Source organism: Megalops cyprinoides, chromosome 24 (assembly GCF_013368585.1).
Source record: "Megalops cyprinoides isolate fMegCyp1 chromosome 24, fMegCyp1.pri, whole genome shotgun sequence".
NCBI classification, from domain to species: Eukaryota; Metazoa; Chordata; class Actinopteri; order Elopiformes; family Megalopidae; genus Megalops; species Megalops cyprinoides.
The window spans coordinates 7,150,842-7,177,803 of NC_050606.1; the positions used below are offsets into that span (position 1 = coordinate 7,150,842).

Genomic DNA, 26,962 nt, shown 5'->3' on the forward strand with positions numbered 1-26,962 from the left:
GCTAAATGACAATACTGTATATGTGGCAAACCAGTAATAACAAACGCCCATATTAACTTGGGTCTGTATTATAATACAGTGATACTAGTCCAATTCATCACCAGAACTCAGTTGTTATATTACTGGATCAGATTAATCAGGGATTTTTTTGGAGGAGGAGGAGGAGGAGGAGGAGGAGGAGTTGGGCAATGGCGATTGTTTCTCTGTGGGACTTGTGCATGTGTCTGTCTTTCATTGGATTTCATTCATCTGGCCCCCACCCCTGGGCACCTGGTGGTTGTCACTGCAGTGGGACAGACTCAATGTGCAACAGGCAACTAAGCATGGCTATGTGAAAACGGGGGTGTAGGAGTCTGTCGCTGCCTCTCTCTCTCTCGCCTGCTGTCTGGGCTGGATCTACACTCTCCCAGCGCCCGGGAGTTAGCGTGAGCGGGCTTTCCCGGCAGACCTGGCAGGAGCACTTTCCCTGGCACCATGCCTGACACAGAGGAATTTGCAAGGAACGAAATTCAGGAGAGAGGAGCCTGGTGTCAGCAAACAGAGGGGATAACAGAGGCACAAAAGCCCATTTAGCCCAGCTTGCATTTAGAATTGCAGATTAAGGCTTGTTCACTTCATGCAAATAAAAGAGAACGCCTCTGAAGGAGAGACTTGAACACCAGCAAACACACAGCCCGTCACATCACTCACACTAGGTAAGACAACTGACAAACCAGATTTGTCAGTTTGTCAGATGACCACATTTCCTATTTTACCGCCGCTGACTAATACTCGCTTGAGAAAATAATTTAAACGTCATCATTGCTGGTAATGACTTTGGCTAATGGCTTCTGCAGTGACAGACTTCAGCACACCCCCGAGACAATGCACAGTGCTTTCTCTGTGAGGTCACAAACACCAGGAGATCCGCACTGACAGACTGATCACTGGATCTCCAGTGAGGTCAGCCTAAGAGAATACAAGACAAGCGTGTCAGCTTACAGCAGAACATGTCACACAAGCAGCAGAGAATTATGGAGGAGCGGCAGTGCACAACCAGCCTTTCCAAACAGGGAAACTTGCAACATGCTTGCGATAATCTCCCACGAGCTTTTTGGATGAATCACCACTGAAATAATTTTTAAAAAGTCATGACATATTTTTGAATAAGCCCAGCTCTCCAGCGAGGTACACTCATGTGATGTTGCAGAGGTCAGTCAATCTATTACAAAACAGAGTGCGAGTCCTATTACCTCAGAGTCGATCTACCTCTGAGGCAAAATTGCCTCCAAACCATGACACTACCTCAGCCTCTGAGGCGTCCATTGCTTTGTGTGCATAGAGGGCAATCACACAGATACCCAGACCAGAGGGTAAATTCAGAAGGTCAAGCCTGATTGCCAAGTTATGATAAAAGGATGTGCAACTCAAACTAACCAAATCTACCCACATGAATTCAGTACTGTATTAAAACAGTGACTTTTGCCTTCACATGGCGGAATCCAGGGGTCACTTCACTGCCAGTAACATCTAGAGAGGTTCTTTGAACATTATTGTTCTCTTTATCGATGGCATTTCCCCCTTTGAACAACTTGACTGCTTTGTTTTTTTTTCCAGGGTTAAGTATCAGGGATGGAAATGAAGATCAAATTTAGCCAAAACTATTATTCTTTTTACTTTTTTTCTAACTAGAACTTATATTCTAAAAGTCACTTCATCTAACGGAAGACTAAAGCAAATCTGTTTGTCCCCAAGCAAACTAAGCTTGCAATCATATCCCATTTACATCTAATTGTAGCTTTGAATTTTGTGGAGAAGTTTGCTGAAATGTGGTTTAAACAAGAAAATGAAACAGCTGGTCATGCCAAATGCATACCAAGCAAGTTACTGTTACACAGCCAATTCATGCATGATGCCCACATTACATTCACAGAGATAACACTATGAAGTTTCAAGGGCCCTATAACAAGTAACCACTATACACTGTCAATCTCTGGCTGATCTGACCAAAGCAAATATCAAACATCATTTGCTCCAGAGCAAAATATTTGATCAATTCAAATCTACCCACCCAATACAGGAAACATAACCCTCACTCTTGCATCACAATTGTTTAAGGCAATCAATCTTCAAGTCAATGTGTGTTACAGAAATTGGTCTCCAGTTGAAACTCACCCTGCGGGTGACGGTGGGGTCACGCTGGGCCTTTGAGATGAGGTGTCCCAGGAGTGTGTTGGTTCTCATGAAACGCAGACGGATGTTGGTGGCCTTGGTGAAGTCTCTCAGCACCGGCGAGTAGGTGAAGTTCCTCGACCCAGGACGGCCGTTGACAAGCGACACCACAATCTAGATTGGAGCAGTACAGAACATCCGTACAGAACACCAACTGGCTTTGCTAACATGCATCTGTAAAGGGCTGCTCACTTCCCCTTGCGATTCTGAGGCAAATTTCGCAGGCAGACGAGAAAACGACCTCTTCTCACCTCTCCGTTCTCCAGGGGCACGATCCGAGAGTACTCCGTTGTGCAGATCTGATCGTCATCTTGGACGATGCGGGCATTGGGCTGCTTACCAAACACCTCTATGCAGTCCCGTTTCAAATCTTATTTAAAAAAAAAAAAAAAAACAAGAACGTGTGACAAATAACATTATTATCATTTAGCAGACACTCTTATCCCGAGTGGGTTACAATTGGTTACAATTTCTTATCCATGTATACAGCTGGACATTTAAGTCAACTGTGGGATAAGTACTTTGCCCATGGGTACAACAACATTACTCCAGTGGGGAATCAAACCAACAACCTTTTGGTTACAAGACCAGCTCCTTACCAGTACACCCTGCAGAAATATGACATCACAATTGTGTCATTGCTGATGGGGAGGTGAGACTTCATGAATCCCATAACGGGTGGAGCTACAATGAGCTTTCAATCACTGACATATAAAGCAACCAAGGCACTTAGCTCTACACAGGTAACTGTTAAAAATGGCTCAGACAGTGACAACATATCACAGCCTCACCCATTTGTGGTTTACTTTCATAAAAAGTGCTGACACCCTGTCAAACACCCTTCCATTCATTCATAATGTGGGAGACTCTGAAGCAATAATTTTAACTGATGAATAATCTTGCCAACACTGCATATCTGAGAAGAAACATGTTTGGGCAGGGTCATTCCCTTTGAAATCTATCACCAATTGACCTCACCCCTTTGAGAAAAACTTACACAAATATTTGCCTTTGGGTATTTCCTGATGACCACCCATTCAGAAGATACAGATGTTCAAACTTAACTCATGTATGACATCTTACGGTATGTTAAATATGAGTGTTTAAAAAAAAGACTGATCAGATAGGTGAGTTTGGGTCACCAAGGTGAAAAAACAAGGCTGCCGAGTACATACAGTTCTTGGTGTCATGAACAGACAGTATAATCACACATCAATCAGTATCATAAAACAGCAAACCTATGGTGTTTTCTTTCCTCTTATATCTTTGTCATCGTATGTAATATGTAAATCTAGACAGCCCCTGAAAATATCCTTCCATCACCACCACCAGTTGAAGTTCAAAATAGCCTTGAATTCCAGGTGCATCATGTTAGCCTGATGTACAGCACAGTAGTACAGTAGTATATTGTTCATTTTCAACAGTGCTAAAATCAGCCTAGGAAGGTTAGCAACCCCATGAATAAACCAAGATATATGTCCCCTAAATGCATAAATAACAGGCACCACGAGTAGCTAATTAAGTGTAGCTGGTCAATGTGAAATAAAACAACTGTGATGTCTTACTTCACAGTTAGATACACAAAGATACACAAATAAGTAAGGCATAGAATTTACCATGACTAGGTTATTCAAAATCTGCTTTTCATTGCTTTGCTAGTGTAGATTAGCAAGTATGACAGCTAAGGTAAGAAAATAAATAATTTTAGTTATACTAAATAAAAAACAACCAAAAACAAGCATGACACAAAAGGTACTTTCTCTGCCCCATACGCCCGGCCCACGGGCTGAAACCCATCCCCATTGTACAGCTGATCCTGATTCAGTTGACCTATCATATGCCTGTGTTGACAGCATCATATATGGATTGTTTCATAAGAAACGATCTGACAACTTATTTTTGCAGTCTTGGAATAGCCGAAGTGTGCGTGAGCAGACAGCTGCTTGTAATAGAGGTGGAGTGCTAGAGGCCCTGAAAAGAGCGTAGCTGGAACTCGACAGTGTCAGACGCTCTCCAAATAATCACTCAATGTCTCACTGGGCGTGTCTGTGAGAGCTGGCTCAAGCTTCTCAGCGCTCTTTGAAGCGTAACTCAATATCGCCTGTTCGACTTTTCATAGGAAAGACATTTTAAAGAGGAGATAAGAGACGGTCTCCCCGTCAGATGTGCTGATAATGTCAAGCATTTCAAAAGATAGAATCCGATTCGATACATACGGTACCACTCAAAGGTTTGGACACACCTGATTAAGTTGATGGGGAACACGCATTCAAAGACATTTTGATCTGAAGGCTTATTCTTAAATGCTTGACATTTGTTTCTTAGACAAATATAAATAGTGAAGTCGATGCCCATGCATGAATTTCTTTCAAAAAAATGTTTTGGCTACTTTGAAGATGTTTTGATTTGTTTTTTAGTCCCTTACATAATTCCATTTGTGTTACTTCATACTTTTGATGTCTTTACTATTATTCTAAAATGTGGAAAATAGTAAAAATAACAAAGTAGGTGCGTTCAAACTTTTGACTGGTGCTGTATCTCCAAAAAAACAAAAATCAAATGACCCAGAACTTACTCCTTCTTTACTAAGCAGGTATAGATTTCAGCCACATACGACTCCCCGCCCACAACATTTACAATCTCACAGTGATAGCATTTTCCTCTCTTTACATTATACTATTGTTTCCTATACCTCCACAGAACATACACATGTACTGTCATCTGCATGACCAATGACTTGGATAATGAATGGTCAATTAAAGGCCTTTAATGGTACTACCACATTATCATTAGCTGCAGTGTTCTCCTGAACAATCATTCAGTGGTAAAACCAACTATCTATTAGAAAGTGTATGTGCTAAACTCTACCTCAGTCTAGGTAATTGAAACTGAGAGAAGTGATGTCATTTCCTGTCTGAGGCCAACTGGGCTAGCACAAACAGATCTCAATGGCATGGTGAACTCCCTTCTCACATACACAGGTGACACACTCCCAGTTCTGCCCACTGATAAGTCTAATCTATTTTACACATTCAATACCACGTTGATTGATGCTTTTTTAAAAAGGAACCACCACTGGCAGGCTTTTTAATTTTCCATTTTTCTTTTTCAAACATCAACAGACAGTAATGATCAAGCAGTCACATGTAGCAATTATAACAAGGTTCAGCCGATCACACACCTTCCTCCACATACATTTTGCAACCCCCCACGCATGCTGGCTTTTGTATGCATCTTAAAAGAAACTCCCTCCATATTCTGGGAAGCAAAGCACAGGTAAAGCATGCTCTAAGCATGCCACTAATCCATCTTAGAAAATAAAATAAAATAAAAACCAGGAGGAATTCACTGCATTACAAGGAGCTCCTTGGAGCGATAACAAAAGAGAAACGCTAATGAAAAAAACCTGGATCTTGGGAATCAAAGGAGGGAAGGGAGCGCAAAGGTGCGTAACATGATAAATCTGTCTGAGAGGCAAGCGCAGGGAGATCAGAGGACGGGAGCAGAGCTACACAAAGAGCAGCCGGGGTGAATTCGAGGGGGGCCAGACGCAGCTGTCTGTCTTAGCAGCGCCCACACAGGTGCCCAGCATCCACCTGAAGCGACTGTATAACAGCATCCATTGTAAAGCGAAGCTGTGAAAGATATTCAAAGTAAAGTATGCACACACGCACGCGAGCACGCACACACAGAAATACATATACTGTAAATATGACACGCATGGACACATACACCCACAAGAGCACACACACACACATACTGTATATATGATGCGCATGCACACATACACACAGACATACTGTATATGTCATGGACATACATGTGTGCGCACATACACACACACAACACAAACACACACACACATGCATACAGGCATATACAGAGAGAATGCTGCCAGTCTTTTTCTATTAGCTGATTAATTTGAAAGCGATGGGGATAGGGTTAGGGTTGGGTTATTATCTGATTCATTTGATAGGTGACTTTTTAAACCAGTTACAGTAGCATCTATGGACCTTCCAAAAGTCTCCATACTTTTCCTTTATTTACAATGCTTGTCAGGGAACAGTATGGTAAGGATTTGACAAGCATAATGTCACCCATTTGGTTAAAAAACACTAGTAAAATTGGATTAAAAATCAATATGAGGGCTCTAAGTTTGTGTTTATATTCTACATTCATACAGTGTCCATTTTGCTTCCCTACTGACCTCCTTTAACACATAAAACAGCCATTTAACAGTTACATTAACAGACACGAGGACATAGCAGCTTATGTGCCAGGTGTTACTGCTGATGGAAGTGTCACCACTGCTCCTGCATAATGTTAACTCAACACACATTGTAAACTGATCTCAAATGAGACCCTTTTCAGCCGCTAAAAATAATCCATGACTTGCTTGATTTTTCCCTCCCTGCCTTGAAACAATAAAACATATGAGTGAAAATTATGCCTCATGCTCCATTGGCATATACATCAAAAAAATCAGCACAAATCTTTACAGGCTCCAGAAAAGTAAACGGCAGGGCTCCAGACCAGACCACAGTCCTGCGTTTCTGCCAAAATGTAACCTTAAACAAAGCAGCTAAATGAACCTGTTTAACTATAATGGCCCCCTGAGGTCAGATTAAAACCCCACACAATACTGCACCTATAAAGAGCGTTTCACAATAACAATAATGAACAATAATGAAGTAATACACAGTATGGAATATTACATTCACACAGCATCCACATACTAATTATTTATTCTTTTATGAAATCGCCAGGCAGCATTGCCTATGGCATTGTATAGAACATACAGAAGATAATGCAGTGTAGACTTAAACATATGAACCCTGTGTAAGTGCACCCAGCAATCATCAGTGACCCTATGCAGATGCAGCTGCAGACTAGAGAATAAAATAAAAGCTACAAACTACAAAATACGGCTAATTCCTAATATAATTCCCACATGACGCACAACTATTCTTGCTACTGTGAGCAGGAAATTCCCAAACTACTGCTGGAAAGATGTACCACTTAATCTGAAGTAAAATGCTTTCATAATGACATTACAGCAATTAAAACTTGGACTTTCACGCAAAAGGCTCAAATGAACGGACTTCATCATCAGCGTGACATTTAAAATGAAATTATAACAAATATCCACGTTGCCTGCCACAAAAAGCATTCTGTGACGGTACGGAGTGTCGGTACTTACGTGCAAAGTACTGCCAGGGGACGTAGGTTCTGCCATAGTCCAGTGATCGCTCCAGAACCCAGAGATCAGGACGGGGCGAGTTGGCGAACTTAATGAGGATATAAGCCACATGGAACAGCTGGAATAGGGAGAGCAGAGTAGCATTCTCAGTCTCAGTTTTTCAGAGATGGGCATTTACATTGATACTTGAATATTCTATAACCCCTTATTATACTTTAGTATTCAACCCTTGTTTTAATTCACACACTGTATGAAGCTACAGCCCTCTCTGCTCAAATAATGACTCTCTGCTGAGAAATCTGAATTCACTCCCACTTTCTGGCGGGAGAATTAACAATATTCATTTTTATTTACAGTGAATTTAAGCAGAGTCCTCATGTTACCGTCATGACCTCAGACTTTTAGTAAAGAGACATACCTGGGAATCTGATGAATTATTCATGTTTTATAATTAAATGATTCAGTATGACTTTTTAAATAATAGTTCGTCAACAGATATGAAGCACACAGCATGCAGGTGATAAACTTCCAATTTAGTTAGTAGTTTAGTAATCATTGTTTTAAAAATGTGCCTCAGGAATGTTCAGCTTTGTTGTTCTCCATTATTGTTGTTGTAAGTTTTAACATTGATAATTATAGTTAATGTATTAGTGTATTCACTTCCTGGCCACCATGGTATCTGATATCATAGTATTCATTAATCCTTTAGTACTTATTCATAATCAGTGTTTGTAATAATTATATTAAAAAATGCCCTTAAAATAAACAGTGACTCACAAAGTTGCTCAGCAGTGTAATGCTTTGTTCGATGGCCTTCTGTCTACGTGCCAAGCAAACCAAATCAAGTACGCGTAATTTGCACCATGTCAGCCCGCGGGACGTTTCTGTTCACTTGCTTGTCATATTTTGGTCTACATGTTTATCAGAACAAAGCCATTCCAACACCACAGATTATGGCACAGAAACAGTGGAGTGTGAAGCCAAGCTTGCGAGGCCTTGTCAGCTCTGGATGGCCCTCCACTGCGAACAGGGTGGGTGGAGAGAAAACCACCTTCCCCTGGAGGAACAGATGTAGTCACTGAGGCTGCCCTCAGCCAAACTGCATACCCCTGAAGGAGTTTTTGTGAAGGCCCTGAAAAGAATCGCTGCGAATCAGCGCTGGCACAAACAAACATATTTCTAATGGATTCTGGCATTTTCTGTGCCCCATTCAATCAGAGCACTGTGGTTTCCTGTAGTACAGAGCCATAATCAGACACCACAATGCAGGGCCCACTCTTGGCCGTCACTTTCAACAATGGTTCTTTTCCTCGGCGTAAAAACAGGAGCCAGGCTAAATTAGAAACAGCTCACCGCTTCAACCCACGGGGGACATGTTATCATTCAAAACCAATGCTGTAAATTAGGGTAACCTGAATTATGGGGTGAAGCAGACCTTTATTTATAAACATGACCAGCGCAGGCCGTGTCTTTTCTCACGATGAGATTCTGGACAAGCTATCTGAAATGACAGAGCCCATTTTGACAATGCACCGATGTTATCTTGGAGCTCAGCTGCGCGATTCTTGAAAGCATAGGAGGCGGACTGCTAACGCAAGCGATATCTTTTGCCATCAGGAAAACCAAGCAGCCCGGAGTGCCAAAAACACCAGCTCATTCCTCCTCGTCCAGTCATTTCCTCCTTCTTAGTGCAACTGGGCTCTGGTCCTAAATCCACTGTTCCTCTGTCAATCAACATTTCTGCAACATAACAGAAACGGGGGAAATGGCAGCACTTTTGATTAAATATAATTAAGCGCAGCCACTGTAGTTCCAGCTAATGGTGTCTGGTTATTGGCACGGCTTGTGTAGCCCAATGTTACTATTTCTCACACCGAGACACAAATACACTTCGAAGGGGCTGTCATGTTATCCACGTCATACTATAGCACAGGTCCTGATGGTTAATTCCTGTTACCATCAGTTGACAGGAAACTTTGTACCAAAAGACCTCTGGCTGCATCCAACAAAAATGACGTGTAGAAGAGTGTATTTCATCAGTTGCGGAAGCTAGATAAGGTTAGTTTCACTCTTTTTTTGTAAACCTTTTGTAAAGTTGCATGTTTATTGTTGGCTTTGGATAAGAGCGTCTGCTAAAGGAATGAATGAATGAATGAATGAATGAATTAATGAATGAATGATGTAACTATAAACAATTTCAGACTGACTGGGCTAAATGCATCTGATTATTTATGCTACAAGTGCATGGGGCGTGAGATATCTTCAGCAATACAGCATAGGTCAGGAGGGCCAAATCCGGGCTCCCATTCTCAGACTTGAGGTATATCAGGGCGGGGTTTCGCAAGTCACAGATCGTTAGGCCCTGCCAAAAACGCCTGTGAGCATTCGTGAGTGAGGTCAATTTGTCTCCATGGAGCGTATAACTATGCACCGCTGGGAGCAGAATGTGGCCGTCCTCTCTGGTTTATGGGTACATCCCTTCTAACTTTGACTACATAGCTTTTAGAGTATAAATGGGCACGTGCTAAAGGGTGTTCGGGGGGTTAAGTCATTTAAAGCACAGCAGAAAATAGGGCCACGAAACAGACACAGCAAATGCGTATAATGCTCAGACCCTGTTCGGTCTCACCACACTTTCGTGCTCATGCTGCTTTGAAAGAGGTCTGCACAGCCATTTTCACGACCTCTCAATTGATGTGCCAGTGAAACTTGAAAAAGCAACTGCAGTCACATGGAGAGAATGTACGGTGTGCGTCTTTCTCATGCTCAGCCCGTGCTGGTGGATCTACAGCATATTGAACCCTGAGTGCAGCACTTTGAGGTGGATCTACACCATAATTCATAGCTATGTTCACTGCCTCTCAGTTAATGCATTAGCAGATGAAAAGAAGGTTTTACTGAAGATGAGAGCCTTCAGATGGTTTTCCAGGAAGCCCTGCCAGGGCTCTGTTTTGGAACATGACCCCCGCATGTTCCTGTGATGTGGGAGGGACCAGAAACTGATTAGGGTCGCTTCCACTCTTAAGTCACCGGACACAGAGAGAGAGGAAAAAAAAAAAAAAAAACGATATCTCTCTGCTCTCTGCATAAACAAAACGTCAGCGTCTGTCCTAAAAACAGAACCCGACCCCCTTGCCCCGGGACCGAGGAGCGCCATCAATAGCCCCAGTTCGAGGAAGAGGAGGAGGCGGGCGGTGCTTCCTGAATTGTCCAGATTTAGGCTAGCTGTGTGTGGGAAGCAGCAGGGTGAGGGAGGCCTGGTCGACCCGGAGCGAGGGCAGTTGTTGGGAGGGCCTGCTCGGACTGGCCAGAGGGGCGCTCCCTGTCGGGCATCACATAATCTCCAGCCCAAACATTCTTGTCAACGCCCTTCAAATTTACCACAATCATTAACACAGTTCTAGTTCTGTTTAATGTAAGAATGGGGGACGTTTGGGTCAGCTTGGTCACAACACCCTGTTTACACACCTACTGCAGCAACTTTTATTTATTTATCGAGAGAGAATTACAAAGCCGTTGCTGCAAGATACACAGAGCGTATGTTTTTAGAGCTGGAGGAGCAAGGCCATGGTTACAGAATAGCACATCACTGATAAATCATCAAGCTAAAAGACAATGCCAAGACAAGCGTGAAACCAGTCTGGCCAATCACTGTAACTTTTGTTAATGTGTGATGTGGACCTTGTGACTATGGTCAGTTTTCTCCTCTGTTCCTGTTGGGGTGGATGGAAGTAGGTGTTTTTCTGTGGGGCTTTCTGAATGAGGGACAGTGGAGATAGGGTCCCGACCACCTGGCTGCGTCAGGACAAGACAGTAGGGGGAGGGGTCGGTTGGGGGGGAGGGGTCGGTTGGGGGGGGGGGGGGGGGGGTGACAGTGGACGTGTTGATACGGCTGTGCATTCCTGTAACGGTGCCACACTGCGGAGCCTTCCTGCCAGGAAATGCCAGCACGTTCAGCAAAGTGCCAGGGAACACCCCAGCAGCCAGCACGTGTCTGCTCAGTCAAGCTTCTCCAGAGGCCTGAAAAAAAGAGGAGCCTGAGAGCACTCCGTTTTCACTACTGGAGAAGTTGTTCTTCTCATATCCATCTTAACCTACAGAGCTACATTTTACACACTGCCACAGCTGCGCAGCTGGACATTTTACTGACACTTCACTGTCATTGTAGCTTGATCCCACAGTCCAACAGAGGAATCACGCTTGGGATATGAACGTGCAACCTCATGCATACAAGACTGCATCCCTGACGACCGTGTCACCAGGCAGGGCCTCTCAGTGCCTGTTCTGGAAGGCCTCAGTCCATAAAGCACCAACACACCGAAACCTGGGGAGGGAAGCTAAAAGGATTCAATCAAGACGACAAATAATTCAACCGAGCGGCCAAAAGCCCCAACTGGAATAAAAACCTGTGCGCACAGCAGGACTCAAGGAACAAGGCAGAGTAATCCTATTCCAGCGCATTCATCTCAGAGAGGCAACAGCTCTCTGCTTACACCACACCGGGCAGGAGACAAAGCAGGCCGAGCAGCTGCACCAATCACTTGAGGTCCAAAGCTGCCATGAATCTGAAAGCATTCCAGTCATTGCGTGTCACAAAGGATTACGTGCATCACCAAATCACACCCACCAACACCTCAACAAATATTTGCAACTGAATTCAGTTTCTTAATCAAATTTTGTATTTGTATTTAAAAAAAAAAATGGAATGTTCTTTAACAGATCTTCCCCCCCCCCCCCCCCCCCCCCACTCTTCCTGGAACACATAGCATATGGATCTTCTAATGTTCTCCACTAGAAATGTATGCAAGCAGCCTAAAAAAAAAACAGAGAGAAGCAGTGGTATAATATTCAGCGAAGGTTTGGCACGTCCCGAGAAAGTGTTTCAACAAGAAGATCTTCCACTTGTGCAAACATAACAGTACTGTACTCATGCGCACGTTGTTTCAACTTGTTCAACATTCCCTTGTACGTTCTTGTCTACCAGCGCAGGGATTTTTTTTTCCTGGCTTATAAACGCTTGTTAAGGAAATATTAAACTTCATTACCTCCAGGTTGTAAAATTGTTTTAATGCCTCAAAATCTGTTTTTAAGCCAATAAACAGTATGAGAAATGGTATGTGATTACCCTCATAGCTCTCTGCAGATATATCAAAGCACAAAGACTGGCACGGCACACCAGATTACATTGAACGTACATGCAAAGCATGCATTCCTACAGTTAAAACATGGGCTTACTGGCATGCGAAAAGGTATCAGGGATTCTGGTGGTGGTCCTTCAGGGCATTCTGAACACATATAGGCACAAAGGCCGACAGCTGAAGTCCAAGTCCAAAGGTTGTGGGGAAGGACTGCCCAAACTTGGGCCTACAGAACCCCTGTGTGTTCTACTCCAGCCAATGCCTTAATCAGTCACAGCAATTTAAACACACACAAAGCAACTGCATTGCGCCCATGATTTTACACAATGCAATTACAATTTGCCTCGTCTTTGTTTCACTAACCAAGGGTTCACACTTTCACTTTGCGGAACTAGAATTCCTCCACCTATCAGATTAATCAGTCGATTAAATCAAGGAATCAATCAATCAAATGATATTGTAGAGATACTGCCACAGAGCACAGTATACTTGTCAACTAAAAAGAAATATTTGAGTGACAATCAAATCCAAACAAACAACTCCATATACATCCATAGCATAGCCTTACAGGACTGATCAGACTAGACATTACATTACATTCATTTAGCAAATGCTCTTATCCACAGCATAACAGAACATAAGTGTATCCATCCAAGTTCAAGACATGAAGTGACAACTCATTACACTTCAGAAAACCATACTTTTATGAGAAGAAAGAACAGCAATAACAAGGGCTTGCCAGGACAAAGCCCCATCAGCCCCCTTCCTACATGACTTCAATTCCCATCAGCCCTTCTCAGCAACATTTCACACCATGCCTACTGTACAAAAACAGATGGGTACTGAAATAATGACACCGAAGGCAATGTTTTCCAGACACCAAGAGCAGCGGAAGGTCTGCTTTGTCTCCAGACTTCAAACATCAAACGCTGTGTAATGCCAGGCACAATTAATGGAGACTGTATTACCACAATAGTCTCAACTCCCACGCAAATGAGTGCTGTGAAGTATCAAGAGAATGGCCATTGATCACCGCTTTGAGCTCCAATTCCTGCAGCTATGACAGAATCCAGGGGGTTTGAAATGACCCTGGCAGAGACAAACCCTGTTCTGTGGCAAAAATGACTGGAGGACCGTGGTGCTTTTACTGACTGGCTAATGTTCATGACAGACGGCTCTGATAGCAACGCCAGTCGAGCCCTGCAAAGAAACAGCCTCTTCTTTCCCACAAGCCGCCCTCCCTGCATCACAAATATACAGCTCACTAGCCCGACAGCTCAGGTGATGGATGAGTACCCTCTAGCTGAACGACTGCGTAACCTTGGTCCAGAATTCCTCTGCGGACTTCACACATGTCCGTGCCTCTTGCAAGGAGGCCAGGCGGTGTTTACCCCTGAGAGACACAGCTTGGTCCGCACCTGCCCTCAGACGGTGCTCCACGTGGGTCTGTTTGGCCAAAATCCCTCCAATGGCAATAAATGAACATTACCTTTGCATTACATTGCATTACATTACACACATTTAGCAGACACTCTTATCCAGAGCCACTTACATAGGTTACAATTTGTACAAGTTATCCATTTATACATCTCAACTGAGGTTATCCATTTATACACCTATTTACTGAGGCAATTCTGGGTTAGGTACCTTGCAGAAGGACACAACAGCAGTGCCCCAGCGGGATATTAAAACGGCAACCTTTTGGTTACAAGTCCTGCTCCTTAACACTAAGCTACAATGTCACCTCATCTCTGAAGGGAAGATGCACAGTTGCACTGTGGTTAGATTCCACAGAGGCTGCAGCAGGTCTTCAGACCAAGCAGGAAAAAAAATGCCACGGTCAAAATGATCAAACAGTCTATCCTCTCTATTAGTAGTAATGCACAATATCCCATTTGACATGTTTTGGAACTGAACTCACTCCAGGCACAAGAGAGGGACAAAAAACCAGTGTGATTTATCTAACTGGGCAGGAACAGATCATGGAGAAAATCACTGAATGCAGTTTTCCCCCCATTCTGATTCCAGGGAAACCACCATGTGTGCTGGTTTTCATTCAAACACATTTCATCATGAGTACACATGGAATACGGACCTGGATTCAACACCTGTTGGCAGTTGTGTTAAAACTCCTGTTCAAACAATGGGTGTTGTCATAGATGTGTCCGTGCGAATAAAAATAACCGCGGGGATGTCAATGCCAGATCAGCATTCAAGTAGCAGCTAAATCAGACCCCAGTAATTAATTGAGCCTGGCTGGGCTGAAGGCCGGCACACGCCGTGGCTCCCTGGGTCTGGAGGCCGAGAAGAACACTGAGCTAAGCGAAGGAGAATGCACAGCAGATGTAGGGTTGGATTCTGTTATTGCGGATCAAACCGGCAGGGTGGCCTGTGGCAAGAACCACAGCACATCAAAAGCCAGAGGGAAAAGAGGGGTCCATTTTAAACAATGCAGGCTGCCATTGTCTGGGGAGGGGGGGGGGGGCGACAGGTGGGAGCATTAAAAAAGGAATGCGCCATCTCCCTCTCTCACTAGTCACCGAAATCCGCAAGGACCCCGTTTCACGCTAGTTTCACTTCCAGCTGGTGCCCGCAACAACTGTCGCCCCAGTCTCAGATTTTGAGACCTTTTTTAGAGGTGTGTATTGATCGTCTGCAGGGGGGAAAGCTGTGTTGACAGCTTTCCCGAGGCTTTCGGCGGTTGTTTCCGTGACAACGTCGTACAACAGAAAGCACGGTGTTCCTTCTTGCCAACATTCCTGCTTCATAACAATGCGAATATTTTTGTTTGCTTATGAAACACCAGTTTAGTTTCAGCTTACAGAAAGGTACAGTAGTTCAGTGAACCTCAACGTCACTCCTCAACTACAGTGTCACCGATGACATAACATTCTACAACTGACATAATCTTAAGTTAGGGGAAGTGATGTCAGAACATACAAGATGGCAGCGCATGCTGAAAATTAAAAGAAAAAAAACAATATTTTGCCATATATCTTTTGATTTTGATTACTTCACATCTTACAACAGCTGATGTAGCTCAGACTGCAAACAGGTACACAGTGTTCATATGCCATATATGTAAACAATGTGAAAATTTATATGTGAAGGCTAGTACAGGGTAGGGTATTTAGGTTTATGGTCCAATGTAAGCAGTAAATTAAATTCCTTCCACACAGAGGAATAAAATGAAATCTGGATCTGAAATCTGAAGTCAATAAAACAAGAAGAGGAATCAGACTTAAGCCTTCCTTCATTTCCTGAGTGAATCTCAGCCCGGGAATCTCTCCCGTCCTGTTGTGACCCCCTCTTCGAATCTGGAGCCGGGGTGTGATTGCGGGGGCCGTGAACAGGGCGAGGCCAGCGGCACCTCGCCCCCTTGACCCCCCCCCCACACCACACACACACACACACACACACACACACACACACACACCCCACCCGCTCTCTCACACTCACACACCTGCATCACTCTCACTCTGCCTCCAGTGGCACCAGACGCTTCAGTAATCCCCTGGAATCAGCACATCCCCTGGAGATGGATCAGGAGGCAGAGAAAGCCCTGCAGCTGGCCTTGAATGGAAGTAGTAATCTACAGGACCGAAAAAAAAAAGCTGCAAACTTTGGCTCGTGTGATCACCACTGTGCCAGTGGTAGCTGAAATCACACCACTACCTTTCATGAATGGCATCTGCCGTGTCAGTGGGGCATTTTTAGAACCTTTTCCTACAAAAATAAACACATTTGACTCTGGGTCTGACTCCTTACAAACATTTACCTCCGCACCATCTAACCTCAGCTGAACACACAGAATTTAGACACAGCTTCATACAACCACAGACTACTTTGACCATCTTGTTTTTCTGCTTCTTCTTCTTACTATTTCTACCACATTGTATCATGGATCCTCCAGTATCTCTACCAACAGCTCTCACCACTGGTCTCTCTTCATATTCAGCTGAGAGTACAACATCTTCCTTACATTTGCAAGTGCACAACCAATAGACATGCAGACATGTGAAGCCATTTCAGCCAATACAAATCCAAAGAAATCATTTTATTCTAGCCATCTTTCTTACACATAAAACCTAGCTAGATGGATAGCTAACAATATCCAAAATACTAAAAATGATTATTATCAATTGTATCTCAGTGTCCTACAAAACATAACCTTAACATTACGCTTTCATGAGTTACAGTGTATTGCACTTTCACAAATGGTAGCTTGCATGATTTCAATAATCTTCACAATCCCTGGCATCAAATACTTGGGGCTAGATGTTAGTGTCTGAAGCTGTCATCTAAAACCCAAACTGAGTCATGAGCTAGCAGAAGCTGCACTCTCAGCTGTATGTTATTATAGGCACAGCAAACAATGTCTAACCTAGCAGGGGAATTGATTTGCTGTAATAGCACAGACCTGTAAAATAAGCAGACAGGTTGCTTCTTAAACTTATGTATGGCTACATAACTATTACAAACTATATTTTCTGTACTCCTCCTGACTTTTGTCTCTCAAATTTTTGAATTGTGTAAATGTTAATGTTGCTACCGTCTGCTAAAGAAACTTTTCTGCTGAGCTAGCTAGATACTTTTCAAATCATATATTTCACCAGCTAGGACATCATGCCTTGAATTTGTCAATGCATCGTATTTTGGTCAAACAGCTAGCTAGCTACTTCCATACCTACTTAGTCACAAACTTTAATGGCTAATTTTTTTAATTATTCACAGTGAATGTCTATTTTGTGTATATGAATAACTTTCCATATTTGTATGCTGAAAAGGTTTTTTTTTTTGTGGAGACATAAAAAAAACAATAATGGATACTTAACCTCTGCCAAGAACATAAATAATTTTAATGTCCTGACCGTGCCACCAAATGCCACCTGAGGGAAGGTTAAAATTGTACTACAAAGTGTGGAATTACCTTGAAAAACAGCACCTCCGCCCAGTCTGAGCTACTGCTCGGAGGAGAGGTGAGGAATGAGGGAGGGAAACACAAGCAGGTCACAGCAGAGCTCTGGTGAGAGAGCTGTGTGTACTCGTCTCAGGTAACTTCCATTACCCTCTGTCAAACACCCCACTTCACAAGCACGCACCCACACGCACGCACCTGAACACGCATGCACACACAGGTGTACACACATGTACACATGCAAATGCATTATCACGCGTGAGCACACACACATACACAAACACAACCGTCACATGTATGCTCACATCAAACATGTACATGCGAGTCTGTACATGATCCCATACAGAAAAACATACATAAACACATAGTACACATGCACACACAAACACAAAACATATGGATGGACACAAACACACATGTATACATACGTAAACATATTTACATGCGTCTACACATGTAGACACATTCGCACACATGCACACACACACGCACGCACAGGTGCACGCACACACACACACACACACGGCATGTGCTGCTACCCTACAAAACCCCAGATCTGTCAGCAGTGCAGCCAACAGGAGGAGACCGCCACTGATCCTTCAAACGCCAGACTACGTTCAGTGAGACTATCTGTGGGGCTTTCTCCGCCCCGGCCCCCAACCACACACAGTCTGGCCCAATTCACCCCACCCCCCCCCCCCCCCCCCCAAAAAAAAAGAAAAAACAAGATCCCTTTCAAAGGACCTGAAAGAATCCAACCTTTGTTCACGTCAGCCTCTATGAAGAGGTTTGAAACAAAGAAACCTCCATCACGACTCTGTCAAAAGGAGGCCAGACCTCAGCTCCAACATTCAAACAGACTTAAGTGGAAAACTGAAGCAGGGGGGATTAAGTTGCAGGGTATCCTTCGGCCAAAAGAAGGAAACCTTTTGAAACCTGTAGCCCCCGCTACAGAGGCAGTGCTTACATAACTACCACACGCGCAGAGGTACCGTCGGCTCAGCTAAGCCTGCAGGCCGCTTCCATCAAACGGGTTTCTAACCAGCGGCTCCCGTTTGACATTTCGGCTCTGCAGCTGCAGAGTGTTATCAACAAGTCACTCGGTCATTTCAACAGCAATCAGGAGCCTCTCGCTACCTACCCCACGTGAAGGACAGCAATGTGTTACTACATGCCGAAGGCGCACAGACCAGTGAGCTCACACAGATAGGCCTGCTGTCAGAGGTCCCAAAATACACGGCCAGACAATCTGCTGCCCGCAGAAACTGAGCGTGACCAGCACACCAGGGAAAGCTGTCGCCAGATCACCCTACAAATTATTTTTAAACAAAGGTCTCCAGGGGCAGGGTGTGAGTTTATGTGAGATGTGTGCGAGTTTGTGTGAGTGCGTGTTTGTTTTAGGTGGGTAATCCTTCACTTGTTTTGCAAAAAAAAAAAAAAAAAAAAGCTGATATCTGAATTGTGAGATCTCATAAGATTAAATATTTAATTTCTTACATGTGGTCCTTGTGTGGTCATTTCATTCCTTACACAGCCTTACTTTATTCACTTCTGCCAGAGCACAGCTTGTTTAAACTCACTTCTTAAACCTAAATCCAAAGCAAACTGCAATTAAAATAAATACACCCCTCAAAGTTAAATTGACTGTATGCTGTTTAAAAACAAATAAATCAGACCTCCACTATTGGAGTCTGTGCTCTGCTATTAGCTGGCTGTGATCAGGAGTCAGCTGTTGGGGACACACCTGGCTTCATTCCACTGGGGCAGGTTCCTTGGGCCACTGCCACAATAGCGCCTCCCAGCTACCCCTATGGAATCACCAGGCGCCTATAGATAAAGTCATTGCCAGTGATAGAACTGTGGCTCTTCCAGTTTGTGCAAGCACAACGAAATTGCACTATGACAATAAAGCTCTTGAACCTTCTTCTTGAATCTAGTGCTAGCTAACATGTAGCGCATCGAGCGACTTGTGGTGTGAGAAACAGCCAGTGCCAAGGCAGATGGCAGGTCAATGGAGACAGTGCACCTTGGGTCAGTGTTTACTGTGCAGGTGTGGGAGCGGCTGGTTAACTGTTGCTTCCAAAAAAAAAAAAACAGACCTCCCTCATTTCAGGCTTGCACGGTTTCTCTGAAGCTGACTTCGCCACGCATCAAAGGTCAAACAGAAAAGGAGAGCACAGGCGGTTGCTCTGTGAATGTGACATTATAAAGCGGTCCTACGCAGCCGTTGAATGCAGCGTGATGAAATGGCCCTGTGTTCTGTTTTGGTCTGGCTTTGGCTTGAGCGGAACCCTCCGGAAATACCTTCATTTCACAGAAACAGCAGCATCCATTTGAAGCCATCAAACAATTATTCTTTTTCAGCAATTCACCCCCTATTATGTTAGCTTTGCTTTTAAAACACAGAGGTAAGAAAACCAAAGACAGAACTGATATGTTACAAAACTCAGAGATGTAACTGTACAGACTGATTTAACTGCAGAAACTGTAAACTGTCTTCAAATGAATCACTGGGCATTTGGTGTGGCAGAACAGGACCAAGCCTCATGCACAGAGAATCAAGAGGCTTTAATTCTCATCAGGGTATGACAAAAAATAAAAGCAGCGCTCCTTCTGAACTCTCGCATTACATAAACATAAACCACACCATTATGAGATACATCCACCATGAAAAGGACAGAGAACAGGTGGAGCCCAGCACCTGTGCTCTTTGACAAAACCATAAAGCCCATTCACACCGAATCCTACTCCTGCAATATCAATGACCACCTCTCTGCTGTATACCGGCAGAAACTGCCACAACTTAAGCTAAATAAGTCAGGAAAATATGTCAGTACAAGGATGTCGGCAATAATGATGACTCGGGCCAGAGATACAATAGGGGAAACATTACTGACTCTTGCCATGGTTCCATTTACTTAGTAAAGTATTAATTAATTTGGAGTTAAACCCTCATATCATACTGTAGCAAATGTGATGATATTCATACTGAATTATGGGTGCAGCCAAAGTATGACACCCCCAATTCAAGGACATTTATTTCTGTAGTTTCTCCTCACACTTTCACTGCTAACTCTGGGCTTCCCTGTTAGTCATACAGCATATTGTTCAGAGGTGAAAGAAAAAAACATAGCAGCACCCAATCAGGTCAGCAACTCTACATCAGCAACACAGACACCCAAAAAGGCGGACACGTGAATCGGGGTTCCCTTCATCAACGGCTGCAATTGTTTTCACACACTCCTTCGACAAATCACAACTGTTAGTCTAACCACCAGAAATCGCAACTGAAAAACAGCCTGGTCATGGAATGCAGAGAACAAGACGGCAGTAACAGTAGGTTACATTCAAAAGGTCAACGACTTTAGGATGAGTCAATCTTGCTGTGATCTGCTGCCAACTGCAGCCTTTAATGGCGTAGGAGATATGATTAGAGTGGAGACCTACAGGCCTCATTTTGCGTCTCGTGTAAGTTCATGCACACCCTCAAACATGCTTCTTTTCTGTGTTACCTCAAGAAAAGTCTGACAGTTTGGCACAAAGCAACACAAGTCATAGACAACAACATGTGAAAACTAGAACCTTCTCTTTGGAATGTGAACTTTCCAGTCCAATATTTTAATTCTGAAGGACCATTTACATGGATAATTTCTTCATTTAAATACCTGTAATCATCAATTAACAAGCTACCTGACTACAACCTCCCACTGTGACATTGTAGACAAGTGTTCATTTTGCCAAAATCTGCCACTCACACTTGCTAAAACAAATGTCTTCTATAAAAGTTACGCTATGCAGGCGAAAAAAGCCCTGCTTTTCTAACGAAGTGCCAAGACCATATCCCAACAAATCCCCTACGTAAATACACGCGCCGCATTGCGAAAAGATTTGCTGCGCTAAAAACAGGCATGACACAAGCGCGGAAACCCAGGTACAGCTGGCTGGGAGACAGAGGCGGACACAGACGGCATTAGCCAAGGGCTCAAGGGACACTAAAGCCCCGCCCTTTATAGCACACCGTAATGCAGTAATGCCACTTTCCCGATCCCGAATAAACAGAGCATTACCACTTCTCAAAGCGGGGGGGGGGGGGGGGGGGGACTTTCACCCTACAGCTCCACGCGCGTATCTGCCGGCTGGACGCTATTTTTAGAGGAGCCCCTCTGACACGCGTCTAAAATGAGGGATGGAAAACCCTCCGACCGCATGTGCAGGGTGTTTGGGCGGGTCATGCGTGGTATGACGCTTGCTGGCCGGCTCGTGGGGGGAAAGTATGCTCGGGGTGGGGGGGTCTCCATTCACGTGGCTCAGGTGCCGTCACCAGACCGTTGCCAAACGCGTCTCATCGTACGTCAGCTACCCCCTCCACACCCCCCACCATACCCCACCCAGGCACAAGAGCGTAACATCCCGCCCCCCTAATCCCTAATCCCTGACCGGATTCCTTTCCCCAATGGATAATTGAGCGTAAGGCGCAGAGCTGCGGACCGCGCCGCGCGCCCATTCCTCCGCCCCAACGGGGGGCCGCGATGGCTGGACGTTCCCCCAGGCCACAGGGGCATGACTCCTAATTCCTGGCCTCCCGCCAGGTGTAGGATATCGCTCACATGACCGCCGCCGTCTCGGACGCTGCCCTTCCACCCGCCCGATGAGCGGCCTCACGCACTGAATCGGAGTCGACAGGCAAATATCTCAGCTGCGAACACTGTGGGAAACCAACCGCTCGTGCACAGCTGGGCCTTCAGGCCCAGACCATCCAAACCCAGGATACGACAATATGTCGTATCGTCAATGAGGGCTTCCACCTCGCACAAATCACGTGACCCACACTCACTCTAAACGAGTCGCAATGCCCCCACGATGTACTCCACCACATCAACGGCACTTGATTTCATACCCTCCTCGCAGGGGACACGCCTCTCAAGCAGGCCAGCCAATGGCAAAGGGAGATGTGCTCACCTGTCCCAGGTCCAGAGTGATGTTCACCTCATTGTAGTTCAGACCTCGGGAAAGAGGAGGGCTCTGCCACCAGCGCTCCGTCCCGTCGATGGCGTTGCTTGCCGGGTGCGCTGTGTTCGGGTCGTTGGAGTTGCACTGGTCACAGAACTGGCCCTGAGAAAGGGAGGGAGAAAGGGAGAGTGAGAGAGAGACAGAGAGAGGGATGGCCAGCTGCTCAGAGCAGAAACACAGCTTGGTGGCAACACAGCTGCGCAAAAGACACTTGCGGTGCATTTCAGAGAAGCACACACTGCCACTCACCAGAGCATGATTACTCTAATGTCAAACTGACAGTCTGTTGATTTGTGTTAGGCTGCTTTAGCTGAGTAGCTTAATGCTCCATCAGGAAATTATTAACTATAGGAGGTGCTGCCCTCATTGGTACACTCACAAGGTACCAGCGCACAAGGTCTGACGCAGCCAGTGCATAACTGGGTGACAGACAACAGCAAACTATCAGCAACACCCTAACTAGACTTTTAACTGAGGAAGCTGCTTATTGAGATGAATGTCTGTAAAAGAGTTACAGTGCTGTAAAACAAAATGCAGAATTGAAACCGTTTTATTGGTTGATTAAACAAAAAGAACGATTTCGTAGCTGGATACACCATAACCAGCCAACGGCCTTTTATCTTCGCCCCAAGCGTCGTCACGTGTAGTCGCAGAAATATAGCGCCCGAGGTAACTTAGCAAAACGAAGGCGCTTTGAAACTATGCTGTGTTTTACGGTGTCCGCGGGATCCAAAGCTGCGCCGAACGGCAGCACAACCTTTGGTTACGTGCACTATCGGGCTCCATAACTAAGCATTAAAACACTTTTGGCAGCGGAACAGTTTGGTCAGGGATCATTTCATTGTTTGTATTTCCTACAATGGCAGCAAGTGACTCATTTTTGTGCACGACAGCCAAGAAGACAGAACTGTTATGTGAGCTTACGGAGATAAAGTTGTGTTGATCAGAAAAAAAAACACTGACTTTATTATTTTAATAAAGGAGGCTATGGAAATAATCTGATCATGCGAGCTACAGTATATGGCACAGTTTTCCTCGAAACAATAACTATTTGTCATAAAGTAAACACAAAGGGTTTTTAAGGCTCGGGTCAGTGAATACATTCTTTTTTCATCGAACTGTACTAGAGTGGCATTGTTTACAAAAAAATGCATTTACCGATCTATTCACTACCATGCGCTTGAGTTTGGTCAGCTACAGGCAGAACTGTTTCTTACACACGCACCAAATTATTAAACACTGGCACTAAATAACCCCCGTCCTCATGCTGGAAAGAGTACACAAACAACGAAAACGTAAAGCACAATTGTCTAAACCTTCACAACACGAGGAAATACACCTGAAAAAATACAGCAGGTAAGCGTGTGACAAATGATGCATCGCTTACCTGTATCGTCTGACTGGGTAGCCCAGTGGTTGGTCCGCCAACAAGCTTGCAGTATAGGTCTGACCGAGGTCTTTCCGTTTCATCCTCGCCGCACGTTGCCGTTGCAGATATCCGAGCTCCTTCTGCCAGGTTGAAGTACGGCGGGCTAAGACTAAACCCCGTAATTTCGTTACCGGGGACCTGTGCGCGTACAGCCCCAAGGACAGCGAGCGTTACAGACACCAGCAGGGTAGTGGAATGGACTCCCTCCGTGCCCCTCGCCATGTTCGAGTTCGAGAATCCTTATCAGTGCTGAAGCCAACCCGCAGCGCATATTAGATCCCCATAGTAAGTAGCGCACCATGCACACATACACACGCACTCACTCCCGAAAAGTACAATAACCCGCCCGGAGTGTGAGGCTCAAGTCCGTGGGTGTAGCGGTTTAAGTGAGTTCTCGGCGTTCGCTTCCGAGTGGTGTTTCGATAGCATGGTTTTCTGAAGCAAAAATAAGTTCGCTCCGGCAGGTTCTTCCACCTTTCTGCTTGTCGCTATGGGGAGGTTCCCCTATCAGAGGCAATCCACGAATGAACGCGGGGGCTGGGACTGTTGCTCTCACTTTGCAACACCGAACAGGCGCTAGCTGAACATTTCTGAAAAGGTACTGGGACAATATTAATACAGTACAGTATCGCGATTAATAATCATCATGGGAAAATGAACAGTTTCATGTGTTGCTAGAAGTGGATAGGTTACCTACAGCGAACAGATATAACGCACAAACAATGTGCAAACATTTTTCTCTTTTATTTTGCGCTGAGGAAGTTTCAGTTTTGTTAAAAACACTAACATTGCCCGCTATGATGTCCACGTTGTGATCTCACCATGTTCAGCTCTTTCTGCAACTTTTCCACGCCACTTTATTAGATGCGCTGTGTAAGTCACTCTGCATAAGAGGGTCTGTTAGTAATGGTTTGATGGTCCTAACAGAGCATGAGCACATAGTTGCATTATCAGATTGCTCATTTGAGGCCCTTTTCAGAGTGATGGATATTGTCTGTCTCCTCCAAATTTAACCATTTTAACAGCAGAATATTTACTAAAGCAGTTAAGAAATTCAGTGAATGTTGTCAAAAATGATCAGAGATGAAATGTGCTATAAAGTCACAATCCAATTTCATGTACTCAACAAATAGCACAAATACCACTGAGTGAGGAGTGTAATAAATCATGAGATTTAATTGCAGGTGCCGAGACAGAGAAAATAGACTTGGAATGTGACTGTCAGATGTTCAAAGACAAACCCCACCCTGAAACAAATGATCTGCCCTGCCATGCCCTGCGCTTGGAGATTCAGCTTGTTGTTGAGACGTTCTCTTCGAATGGGATGTGACTGCTGAGGGCAAAAACATCGACGGGGATTCTAATGCATAAAACATATAAATATACAGGTTTGCCGTTTCTGTGTTGCTAAAAGCAAACGCACCAACTACCTTTATATTACATTACATTATTGTCATTTAGCGCACACTCGTATACAGAGAGACTCCCATAGCGTAGGGTACAGTTTTATCCATTCTTATTTATCAATTTATTGAGGAAATTGTGGGTTAAGTACCTTGCCCAAGGGTAAAACAGCAGTGCCCTTGCAGGGAATTGAACCAGCAACCTTTCGGTTATGAGTCGGGCTGCTGTCCACTAGAAAACACTGCTGTCCCACACTACCTCTCTCAGTAATATTAATACAGTCTGTTGCTCATCTCCCTGTGTCACCATCAACAACACAGTGTGCTGTCCCTCTGCTCTCTGCTCTCTCCATAGCTGATATAGCAGTCTACTCTCTATTATAGTCTTTTCCTCAATTATTCTTATTTTGTCTTCTTTTCAGTTGTGTTATCCGTCAAGTTGGGGGCTGTCAGGACATACCCCGTAGAGTTAATGACCACAGGAACAACCACAATGCCTTTCGAGTCATTAATTATGTATCAAACTGTCACTCTGCCCATTACCATTGCGAAAAAAGTAAAATGGCCTCTCTCACCGTGACCAATACAGCAATTTGTAGCTTTATCTAAATTAGGAATGAATCAAAATGCTTTCGTGGCTATCTTTGTTAATTAATCACACGGTGAACTGTCTCCCTCTACTGGTGTGTTTGCCACAATACAGCAAACTGCTCCTTTTGCGTGTCTAGCGATAAAGGGATCTCCTTCCACCTGCCTCACTGACGATTCCAAAATGCACAATAAAGTTTTTGGTCATGGAAAATGGTTTAAACACGTACAAGTTACGCATTATACCAGCAATCGGTTATTTAATAGCAACATACAACACTGCATTGTATTTCAACGTTGCATTATAAGAAGTATTCTGTATAATGCGCATATACTGTAATATATAATGTGCGACTTCAGTCAACTGTTCCCTTTAGCTGTGTGACTTAGTGGGTTGACCTCTTCCATTCTATGGAGGTTGCTGCACAATACACCCGTTGACAGAAACAGGATCCCCCGCTTGGCCTTCCGTTGATACACGAAGCCATGCACGAGTCGTGCCCCGATGTAGTGACAGCCAACACGGGCTTCTGCAGGGATCGCAGGGGGGAGTAATACGATCGTTTAATGGTGGGACCTACGCGCCGCGATTTAATTTCTGGATGGCAGAGGAATTCTCACGACAAAGCGACAAACACCTGACACTGGAATATATACCGCAGCGGTCACCGAAGCGTGTGCTCTCCCTGGCAACGTTTCCCCATGAGAGGCGTAGGGTAGAGACAATTATTCAACGACACTATAATCCGTAACCCGCTATACAAATGGTTCACATCTCTCAGGAGAAACTATGCCAATTAGTCAAATCAGCAGAAACGTTGCAGCAAGACAATATAATGTTGTAGCAGGCCATACAAAGTTCTTGACCTGGTGTTAGAAATGCGGTCAGAACTAAAATTTTAGATTAGGCCTATAGGAACACTGATAAAATGAAGGAAATTCGGAAAAACGTGATGACTGAGAAGAGCAAGAAGATAATGTACCTTAGGCGAGAATGAAAAGAGATTTCTCTTTAATTCAAAATTACAGTCAGTTATGGAGTTAAGGGGCGTTTCACTGATGATA

At 44.4% G+C, this 26,962-nt stretch overlaps 1 protein-coding gene across 1 annotated transcript in view; it reads right to left on the reverse strand.

Moving 5' to 3' along the window:
- The window catches only part of LOC118771428 (laminin subunit alpha-3-like), an 83,999-nt gene extending 59,591 nt beyond the window's left edge, over positions 1-24,408 (reverse strand). Inside the window, exons 1-5 of the mRNA XM_036519418.1 lie at positions 23,865-24,408; positions 22,427-22,579; positions 7,412-7,529; positions 2,463-2,581; positions 2,155-2,325 (exon numbers count right to left, since the gene is read on the reverse strand). Of these exons, the coding sequence (XP_036375311.1) occupies positions 2,155-2,325; positions 2,463-2,581; positions 7,412-7,529; positions 22,427-22,579; positions 23,865-24,128 (825 nt within the window). The 5' untranslated portion in view covers positions 24,129-24,408. The remainder of the gene's footprint in view (positions 1-2,154; positions 2,326-2,462; positions 2,582-7,411; positions 7,530-22,426; positions 22,580-23,864) is intronic.
- Positions 24,409-26,962: the final 2,554 nt, after the last annotated feature.